Source organism: Scophthalmus maximus, chromosome 18 (genome assembly GCF_022379125.1).
Source record: "Scophthalmus maximus strain ysfricsl-2021 chromosome 18, ASM2237912v1, whole genome shotgun sequence".
Lineage (NCBI taxonomy): Eukaryota > Metazoa > Chordata > Actinopteri > Pleuronectiformes > Scophthalmidae > Scophthalmus > Scophthalmus maximus.
In genome coordinates, this window is record NC_061532.1 from 13,715,458 (window position 1) to 13,726,659 (window position 11,202).

The following is an 11,202-nucleotide window of genomic DNA, read 5'->3' on the forward strand; positions in this document are numbered from 1 at the left end:
AGCACTGAAATGCTGTAGATTAGGTAGAAACTGTGTGCTGATTGAAACCAGACACTTTGACCGCGGCCATTTCCATGCATCTACGTATAGCAGCACGTTGTTTCAATGCACCTTTTCCCACAAAACATTTCCGTAGATTCCTTTCAGTAAATTGTTGCCCCAAAGTGTTGCACATTTGATCATCTGAGCACCAATGTTATCTTCTGTGCAACTCCTTTAAGATTCATGCTATTTCTCTTTTGAACTGTGGGATATTTGATCAGGAACAAAACTTTATATGAATTACATCTCCTGTCACACACCCACACACAGGGTCAATTTTGCTACACCCCTGAATATGATTTATGATGAGCATCACCACATTAAGAGCGTGGATTGCAGAAGTGATCGAGCCATCTCCTCTCGGAGAGATAAAGCAGACGAAGCATTATAAGAGTGCCCCTGAAACAATACCCCCACATATTTAGCTCCCAGCAGCGCCCCGTGTGTACTCGTAAACGCCAAAGTATGTTCAAATTATTGGCCCGGATCTGATCTCCTCTCAGATTTAGCATGGTTTAATATTTCATTATATCCCCCCCTGGCTTACGGGGGCTTTGTCACAACAGTGCTCTGCGTGGCTCTGAACATGCACATGCAGGCATGCACACACACTCTGGGCCCTGCGGAGCCCAGTGAAAAAACAACGCCGGGCTCTGCCAGTGTAAACACGGGCCATTGTTATGGCCGCTCTTTTTCCCGCCTTAAAAGGTCTCCGCTCCCCGCGGCGATACGGGCCTCCGGGCCTCCGCGAGAGGCGCGACGCTGGCGCAGGTCCCGCGCGCAGCAGAGTTATATTAAGAATACGCCAGGACTCATTTGCCGCGCATTTATGTGACCGTGTCATTATAATGCAGACGGCGGAGTGTGATTTATGTGCTCGGTTTCTCTCCCTTGCACTAGTCTTTCTCCCTCGTACGCGGGTTCACTTTTTTATTGCCTTGGCCCCCTTTGCGTGCGGTTTGTGGCCATTTGCTGTGAGAGTTTTTAAACTTTTTCACAATTATTTTTAGGCGACCGGCTCGCCTGCGCTTGCACCAACGCTTGTTAACAAAGTGTACAGGAAAGGATATATGAAATGGGGCTGTGTTTTTGCTCGGATAGATGTGTTGTTGAAACAAGAGGCTCGGTTTAATGCACCCAATGCGTGTTCTGTGCATGCACGTGCGTCTGGCGCAGCCGGTTCAGAGTGCACGCACTTTCGTCTCTCAATTATGTTCTGCAGCCGGGCAAAAATGTACGTGTGTGTGAGAGTGTGTCACGTCGCCGTGCCTCGTCTCAGCTGTGACCCTGGGCCACATGTGCAGTCAATCAGGGCCAATCAGAAGGCTGTAATCAGGGCGTGGCACGGGGGGGGGGCGGGGGAAGTGGCACCGGGGGAGTTTTAAGACCTGCGATTAGTGTGTCAGTCTGACGAGGAAGGACAGGGGGAGCCGGGCCGAATCCAATTTCTCCATTTCCCTGCCTCGTCGTCGTCCCCCCCTCCTCATATGGGGGACTGTGTTTATTTAGTTTGTGCCAACCAGACCCAGAAATAAATGGGGTTTCAAATTCTTCGTTTTCTTTAACCCAGTTAGGTGACAGGTTGTTGCGGTTGGCCACACGATATGATGGAATCACAGAGCAGTATTTACATGTAGAATTTTCCTGCTTCCTGAAGGTGAAGCGGTTCGAGGACGATTGAAATTGAGACCAGAAATCATTTATTACTTCTATTAGTCTGGCCGTCAGCCTCCGGTCCTTTTGTCCGCGACACATGGTAAAGCGCAGAGGCCGGAGCGAGAGCCGATTGGCTCTCAGCTTTTCTGCATTTAGATGGCAGAAGGGATTCTCTCTTTTTAGCTGAAAACATGTATATATGTATCACAGAATAAGTCGGTCCGCCTCTTACAGGCTCTTTCTGATGAAGCTAATCAGCCTCAGTAGTCCCGAAGCATATATATGATCTGTAGCTGCAACTGCAGTCGGATTCAAATCTCTTTCATACAACCCCAAGTTGGCAGTGTCACAACGAAATCAAACATGTTGTACTTTGGGGGCCAATCCTTCCATAATCTTCTGGTGTGCACTTGTCAAACACTCAGACCCCAACAGGAAGTGTCAGTGCGGTGAAACGTCTTGCCGAGATTTGATTTGTTTGAGGGGTTTTTGTTTTTGGCTGAAGAAATATGTATCGAGTTTGACGTCAGTTTTTTAAGCAAGTACTATATATGATCTGAAATTTTCCTGCACCAGCTTTTGCCTAATCTATTTATTTTAAGTTTAACCAGTCTTCAAAATTGTCAGTTGAATAAGCCGCAGACTTCAAAAATAAATCCTTTCCTGCAACCAGTTTTTTGGGGAAAATGTATTGGAGCGTGCAGGTATGTCATAAACAGCAGCCATCACTTCTTCCTCTGAAATGCATGTGCTTCTAAAGGAAAGCGATTGTTATGTTTGATACGTCATGTTTGTGTGCTGATGGTGTAGTATGCACATCATGAAACAGAGACAGTCCCTCTGCCAATATCTCCTCTCGATCTCTACCGTCCAAGCTAAGTCTTCTCATTACTGCTTATAATTGGCAAACTCTTGTAATGTTTTCGAAGAAATAAGTCCTGTCCAGTGAAGTGGAGCTTTGTCAGCTCCGCTCTGCCTCTTCCTGCGCTTTGATTGGTTCCTGGACCGCTGCCAAAGTCCGTCTCTGGAAATTTGATCTGATTGTTTAGCAACTGGTCCATTTTTGTTTTTTACCTCAAATCCCAGGTCGCGATTTCACTGTTAGTGCGTGTGATGTCAGCAAAACAGCGGCAGGGTTTTCCTCATCGGCCCATTTGTTTGTCCGGAGCCATGATAATGCACGAATTGGCAGGCAGACAGGCGAGCGAGCGGCTGGACAGAGAGTCATCTGTCGAGCCGTAAATCACCGCCGATCTAACAGGGCAGACGGGACACAGTGACCGGAGCGTGGCCCGGCCTCCAAAACCACATGAGAGCGGGGCAGGAATGTATGGCCCACTGCATTATGGGTTTGTGTCTGCGGGGGGAAAGAGTGCTGCTGACTCCCTGACTCACAGGACACTGTGAGGTCGGGGGACGGGGTGGGGGCGGCAGCTAAGCTTCCGGGAATCAGAGCGCAAAGGTCTGGAGGAGTGTGTGAATCATGGTCGTGATGCTGTTTACGACTGTCTCCTCCATTGCCTCCTCATTCCTCTGTCATAATACTCGTTCGGATTTAAGTATTTTTACTTTAATTTGAGCGTTTTAAGACTTCAAATCGTCAAAAACAAAATCACCTGGACTCCTTTTGCAGCTATCTGCACTCTAGGGAGAGGAATCAGACACTAAGAATCGATTACAATTGACTGTAAAACTCTGACGATTAGATAAGTTGGACAGTGAACAGGCCTCAGAAAACCAAAAAGAGATCTGATACGAGCGTTGAAGTTTGATAGAACTTGGAATTTTTAATATTGTACAAGTGAAATGTCGCCTGTCAAATGAATTTGCACGTTTGATAAAAGTGTATTGCAGAAAGAAGCAGTCGAGTAGTTGACAAATTGTTAATTGTGACACAAAGAGTTAAACGCTTGCAGACTAAATAAGCCAAAAAATGCAAAGATGGTTGCTTCTTATAAGGTGATAATGTGTCAGTGTTTTCTTCCGAGAGTATTTCTGCCACCACCCAGCAGCCAACATGATTTATTGCAGGTTGTAACAATTTTATTGAAGGAATTGGAATTGGAAAAAAAAAATGTGGTCGAAAACACACGCTTGTAAAATTGATTGATTCCTCATACTGATGTAAACCAATAGCGGCCGATGATCTTACCTGATCAATAAATTGTTATTCACTTTGATTCCCTCTTTCCCAAACCCCCCCCCCCCCCCCCCCCCCCCATCCTTTTCTCCACCTCTCTCTCTCTCTCTCTCTCTCTCTGAAGTCCCAAAGAAGTTGCTCCAGGAGCAAGGCCCCAGACCACCGGTGTTCTCCCCACCCCCAAGTGCCCATGACCCCAACATAGTGGGAGACGGCCCTCCGGAGGGGAGCTCAGTCAAAAGCCCTGACGTTGTTCCAGGTGAGCAAATCGACAAACACACAAGCTTATTCACTCTCTCACACACACACACACACACACACACACACACACACACACAGAGACACACTCACAGTCTCCCATTGAGAGCAGTTAACGCTTAACAGTCGCGAGGCCTCCCAGGCATCAAGACGAACAGGGGGGGTCAGGTCTCAAGCTGCAGGGCATACAACATGTATGTATATTTAATGTCGCACAAGTTTTAACTGTTTCCACATGTATCCGAGCAGAGCCACTGGTCAGGGCTATTTATGATCGTAGAGCTTTTAAAATATACTGCTCTCCACGACCGAGTGATTGCACTTACATGTGACCACAGGCTAAATCAGTATGTTATAATGTCAAACTCCCAGAGAGAGAGCGAGGGAGAAGACGGAGCGAGGCACAACGAAAATGAACGAGTGAAAAGCGGGCAGATGCCCGCAAGGAAGGAAACTCAAACAAAGCTTTATTCATGGGGGACGGTGGCCTGCGTCCAGCACACTAATTACTCGGCTCAGCCACCGGCACTGTGCTGATCGGGAGGAGAGACGAATGAACGAATGAGGAGCGGAGACGGGGAGCGGACAGGAGACGTGCTGACGGGACGATTGGCTTCACCTTCCTTTGCGCTGGTTACGAAAAACACTCCACCCACAGCTCATCTGGAACAACTCGTTTTTCATCTCTGATGTGGTGATAGCGGACGAATCATATGACGGTGAAACGAGGGGAACAAGAAGAACACTGTTAAATACACACATCCGTCCTCCGTCGTCATTTCTCTTGGTTCATTTTCAACTAAACAAAGCAATGGAGACATGTCAGATGTTTTTTTTAGATATGCGCTGAAGCCTGGATATTTTTTCTGGACTTGTCCAGAGGGGCTGTGTGTGCGAACGCAAATCTCTTGAAATGTCGCTCCGGACATTTTTTCTGCCAGCCCCCTAAAACGTCAGAGTGAGCCCATGTTGAGAATAAACCTGGAAAATCTCCGGAAAATTCCAAAAACGAGCGAGTGGGTCGTCGTGTCCGGCCTCCTGCACGCTCGCATCCAGGCGCCATCCCTCACCTGAAATGTTCCAGAAATGTTGCTGCAGCCGTGAACGCGTCTGAACCGGAAAATCTCCTGCTCGTTTCTTCATAACGTGAACGGAGGACTCAGAAAATGTCCGACCCCAATTTTCCAGACATTTTCGGGAGTTGAAACGTTGTTTAATTTCTATTTTACACTTTTTATCTATTTTATCTATCACACTCTGTATTACTTAAAGGCATACTTAGGAGTTATTTCCTTTCCTGCCAGAGCTATAGATGAGATTTGTGCGATTCCTGTATCAGTGCTTGATGCTAACATGAGCCAACTGGCTATTAGATATGTTGCTTTTTACATAAATTCAATAAGACAATGTTATGGTTACATTGAGCGAAATATTTCTTGCCCAAGATGCCGTCACTTTAACGATGGCATTGTATAAGCAAACGGAAACTTCTAGTTGCCCCCCCCCCCCCAAATTTAGCCGGACTCATTTTTGTTATCTTTGAAAACTCTGGGTTCTCGTCTGCAATTTAAAATAAAACTTTATGAATTTGAACACTATTGGCAGGACCAGATCATTTTTTGAAGAAACTAACCCGCCCAACAGAAGAGGTCAAAGCTGTAAACCACAAGATTCTGACTTTTTATAGACTCCGTCCTCGGCCCTTGCTGCTTGTTGCTGTGCAGTCTCTGCAGCCGTGCAATTCCCAGAGATCCTTTGGCAACGAAGTTGTTGTCTTTTCCCTGGACTTTTTCTTTTTGGTGAACTCCTGTTTATTTGTCCCCTGAGCCACGATGCCAGCTGTTCCCTGCTCGCCTGACGTCTGTTCTCAACACGCCCCCGTTACCGATGCTGAAAAAATAAAATCACTCCTCATCCAAAATGGTTCTCAACACAGATTTTGTGTTTAATTTGTTTATTGAATTATTAGCATTTGTCTTCCAAGTGAAGATTATTGATCCGCCTGGATTTGATCATGTTGATCGCATCTTACAGAAAAAAAGCAGCACACTGTATTTCCATTGTTTTGTATTTTCCAGCACTGTGGGTGTTTTCTGCTGACTGTGTTTGGCTAAGTGTGTGTGTGTGTGTGTGTGTGTGTGTGTGTGTGTGTGTGTGTGTGTGTGTGTGTGTGTGTGTGTGTGTGTGTGTGTGTGTGTGTGTGTGTGTGTGTGTGTGTGTGTGTGTGTGTGTGTGTGTGTGTGTGTGTGTGGTTGAACGCTAGTCGATGTGCGCGGCACAGCAGTGGGTCCAGGTGGAAACACTTACCTCCGCAGTGAGCAATTCCAGTCTAAACTGCATTTATCAGATAAAGAGGGCCTGACACACCTCGGAGACTCTGCAATTAGAGGTCATCGGTGTGTGTGACAGTTCACCGAAGCATGCTTACCTACGCTGACCCCCCCCCAGAAAAAACAACTAATATGTAAATATGACTATGTACACACTCGGAGATCCTTAATGATGGTCTTTATTCCGGCTGTCTTAGCCTCAGGGTTGTTTTATTGCAGTGCTCCTCTTGACTCCTCTACTCTTTCATACACAACACAAGCCGGCGTGTAAACACTGAAAGAAGTCACGCTGTGGTGCAAATCCAGAGGAGGAAAAAGTTGTTCCCATCTATAAATAGATTGTTTTCTGAGATTTCTCTCAGAAATGTTGCCCAAGTGCAAGCTTTTCCCATGTGGCTCTGTGTTTCTTAATGACCTGAGTGAGTCGGAATGAATTTGACAGAAGTGGGATGACGTGTTATCTTCTGAATCACACAGCCCTCTGCGGACATGTGTGCGTCTCGCTGTTTGTGATCCATCTTTTTACAGAAGCGCGTCCAGTCAAATCGAAAACCGAAAACCACTGTGGATGAGTCACCGGTCTGCGTGGAGGAGTCACAGTACCTCAGAGGCGATACGCTCTCGGTTTACCGTAAATGTCCAAAGCAGCGACTGTCGTAATATGACTGTGCGTATAGTTGAAAACACACTCCCTGTGTGTCATTGCACATGGGGCAACAGTCATCAAATACAAAACATCTTTGTCTAAAGAAAACGTTCAAGTGCATAATCAGCTGTCCCTTTGGGTTTCAGACTATAGAGCTGGAAAACTGAACTTCCCTGCTCCGTTGTGTTTTACAGATAAAAAGAAGACGAGGGAGACGAACCCCAACGAGGAGAAGTCTTCAGACTCTGAAAGAGGAGGAGGAGAAAGTCTACTGCGGCCCAGAGGCATGAATCCCGTCATCAACTCCACCTCTGACGGCAACATGGCCCTTATCAGCAACGCACTGGCAGCCTATACCTTCATATCAGGTGGGGGAATCAACGTTTTGTGTCAAACATAACATGGACCAGAGACCCAAGACCTTAACCTCTTTCCCCTCCTTTTGGAAAGATGAAATCCCACTTCAGGGATCTACTGTTACATTATCTTTGTTATTAGTCAAGAGAGCTGGATGTTAATGCCCCAAGAACAATATGGGCTCGTGATAGCTTCTTGGCCGGGGAAATCAGTGACATTGTTTTTTTGGTTTTTTTTGAGTGCATGGTTTCGTGTGTGGTGTGTGGTACACTTCTATTTGGATAAAAAAACCCTGTTTCCTTTTTCGTGGGACTGAGGTGGGTAAATGTAGTCCAGAGGAATGCAGATGTTGAGCAAGATAGTGACCACACACACACACACACACACACACACACACACACACACACACACACACACACACACACACACACACACTGTCAGTCACCTGCTCCGGCCAGCTGGCAAAGCGGACATATGGAAGATTTTTGGCTGTTTGGATACTTCCTGTTTTATTACCCCCCACTCTGTGATTCAAATAAAAATGTTTATACATAAAATGAAATGCAAGGTACAAACAGTCAAATAAATGTTTGCGTTTGAAAACCTCTTCTCACATTTGTAAGCTGCAACAACATTTTATATAATATTGATTAATATTAGTCCAGGTCAAGTTATTTTTCAGGATGACCTTTAACTGTTGCCTTTTTAAAAAAGGAAATCACAGTGTATGGCTGGATAATAGAGAGACCACTCAGAGGGTCCGGGTCAGTTTCGGTATAAGTTTATAAAAAAATGGCTCCACTTCTCCCTCGATTTATAAGAGTATCACTAAACATTTCAGCTTTATGGTCTCAATCTCTAGTTTCAAGCCTCCTTCAAGTCTTCTTCAATACAGCATGATGTGCCTAAATCTCTGATGGATGTGATAAGTGTCCCTTTGGTTGACAACAGAAATGAAAGACAGATTCTATTGAGAAGAGGACAAGCACCTCAGTCCATCCCGAGCCTTAGTGGGTGGTAAACATCAGCCAATATTAAAGACGTGCACGGATGCATTTCTGTAGACGAGGGAAGGAGAAGTACAGAACATTCCACGGTGAGCAGAATTTGTGAGACATTATAACCGAACCAAAACACCGAGCCAGGGCAAGTGAGTCACATGAGCTGTAAGCTCTGCAGCCAATGTTCATCACATTGAATACTTCCTGACAGAGCAGGCTGAACAGGTCAGGGGAGAACAGGGAAGAGACCCAACATCAGTCAGAAAGATCCAATTAAATGTTTGATGTTTTTCTGTGAGGAAATCCACTGGATGTTGAATTTCCTTCGCTCATTTTTCTTTGTGCTCCGTCTCTTTCTCCCCGGCAACAGACCACCCAGAGAGGGCCGCGCTCTTCTTCGTCTGCGGCGTGTGTCTGGGCCTCTTCCTCACACTCTTTGCCCTGGTGGTCCAGATCTCCTGCCGCACCGACTGCCAGCCCCGCACGCAGCCGCCCGCCAAGAAAAAAGCCCGCCCCGCCGACTCGTCCTCCGACTCCAGCGACTCGGACTCGGACTGGGACACCACCTCGGACCTGTCGGCGCGGCGGCACCGGCGCTTCGAGCGCACGCTCAACATGAACGTGTTCACGTCGGCGGAGGAGCTCGAACGGGCGCAGAGGCTCGAGGAGCGGGAGCGGATCATCCGAGAGATCTGGATGAACGGGCAACCGGACATCCCCGGCACGCGGAGCCTCAATCGGTATTACTGAGAACTTGCCGAGAGGCTTTTTGCGTGTAAAGGCGTGAACATGTTTTCGGACGCACTTGGGGTTGGAACGGGCAACAGGCAAGAAGCACACAGCGGCAGCGGTGGACTCTGCTGACGAGAACAGTGGAGGGGATCGCATACTTGGAGAGAAAGCCTTCTCTCTCTCTAGTGGTTGGCATATTCCTCTGGGTACCATAAGCTATACCGCATTTAGTTAGAGAATAAGCTCTCTGCATGGTAGGCTCCACCTCTTAGCTGCTCCTTTCTGCTGAAGGAGAAGGGGTGAAAGGCCACGCTGCCTTGCCCGTGACCTCAAGCTGCCTTTTTGAAGTGGGCGGGTTTATGGGTTGGCTGCCTTGGACACACGCTGGTCTACGGAGACCAAGTGGTGACTGAAGGACCGAGCCATGAGTGTGTTTCGTACAGAACGCTCGGGCAGCCACCGGAGACTATATAACACTTGGAGCTTTATGCTCGGTACCCTCCAGTATTTAAGTGTGGACTTTTTGACGGAGGGAGCGCCCGAGAGCGGCGTACTGGACACGATGTAAAGACAATCTTTCCACAGTTGGATAAACCATGCTGCCTTTTCGAACTTTATGAAACCAAAAGATGTTTTTTGGGTAGAATTCATCTCAACCCCTTATGAAATATATTTTATAATATTTAATAGTTTATTGACGTCGTGTGTCTTTTTTGTTCTCAAGTATGGTTTTATCGTGAGCTATTTTTTTATACTTGGCGAGGGGGATGTCTGGCACCTCAGGGATGCAATCCTAGTGTTTCTGTGTTTCTTTGGTTGACGTATTTGCTTCCCCTAAGACGGGGGTCGGCCCAACAGCTACGTCAGCATCTAGAAAACAAAAAATTAAATATCATAATAAAGAGCCTCAAAGAGGATCCAGTGATTGAACCTTATTTTTGATACAATATGTTTAATTCACAGTTCAGTGCCTTTCCCGAGCTATTAAGTCGCTGTTTTCAAGAGTGCCACCGGTGTTATCACTCGGTAACTGGTCAAAGGATTTATAAATTGGAAATAGCTAAATTTATATCATCACGTGTGTATTTCCTTCTACCGTTACTGTTGCTTTGCCGAAGTGGAGCATGTGTAAAACCCCGAATGTCTCCCTCAAAACATTGCACTTGCTGTCTCATCAGATGTAAATGTAGTAATAAGATTATGCCAATTTTGTACAAGTGAATTTGTTGGAAATTATTTTTCTCTGGTCCTCTCGTCAGAGAAATTGGGAATTTCTAGGTCTATTTTTGTTGTCAACCGTGGCCTTCTTTTTTCAAAGATACCATTGCTGAACAGATGATTGTGGCGATCGCTGGTCTGGTCATGGCCGTCTGAAGAAGGAACAAAAGCACTGCAAAAAATATATATATATTCACAGTGAACATGAAAAAAAAAAGTTGCTCCTCTTAAATCACAGTGCCAGTTTAATGATAATAAGCTATTGTCAATCCAGCTCTTGTTTTAGCTGCCCTGGATTCAAGCATAGAAATAAATATAGTTTTCATTAAAAAAAAAAGAAAAAAAAAGAAGCTTGGTTGGAGTTTTAACTGAGAAGTACACAGGACTTTATATTTGGGTCGTCCACACAAAGACTGCCGCTCTATATAGTTTTGTATAAAGACAGTTCTTGTGTTTGAATTTGAATGGGATCAAAATGTGCCCTTAGCTGGTAAAGTGAGACCAAAATATGACTCCTGTGCTTGGAATAAACTGTTCAAAAATAACCGATCTGCTCCTCCGCTTCCTTTCCCCCCACAGCGCCTGCATTACAATTGCAGCGTGCACAATGCTCGCAGTGTATCGTGGCACAATTTATCATCATGTCAACATACGCAGGGGTTAACACCTTGTATGATGAGGTAATCACGAGCTCATTACAGAGGCTCATATGCTCTTTGTGGCCGTTTGCCAGCGTCCATCAATGATGGATCGTCTGGCGTCGGACGCCCCCTGGCGGTGAAACTCTCCGGAAGTTTGTTTTAAATTGCACTGATGAAAAGG

At 46.1% G+C, this 11,202-nt stretch overlaps 1 protein-coding gene across 10 annotated transcripts in view; it reads left to right on the plus strand.

The window, feature by feature from the left end:
• Positions 1-10,925, plus strand: part of LOC118290409 (protein eva-1 homolog A) — a 221,191-nt gene extending 210,266 nt beyond the window's left edge. For 9 of the 10 annotated variants that reach the window (XM_035618055.2, XM_035618057.2, XM_035618059.2 and 6 more), the window contains 3 exons: positions 3,963-4,097; positions 7,267-7,440; positions 8,801-10,925. In XM_035618055.2, coding sequence (XP_035473948.1) covers positions 3,963-4,097; positions 7,267-7,440; positions 8,801-9,180 — 689 coding nt within the window. In that variant the 3' untranslated portion in view covers positions 9,181-10,925. Of the gene's footprint in view, positions 1-3,962; positions 4,098-6,045; positions 7,094-7,266; positions 7,441-8,800 lie in introns of those variants that run through there. The other variant, XM_035618069.2, reaches the window with a different exon arrangement.
• The last annotated feature ends 277 nt before the right edge of the window (positions 10,926-11,202 follow it).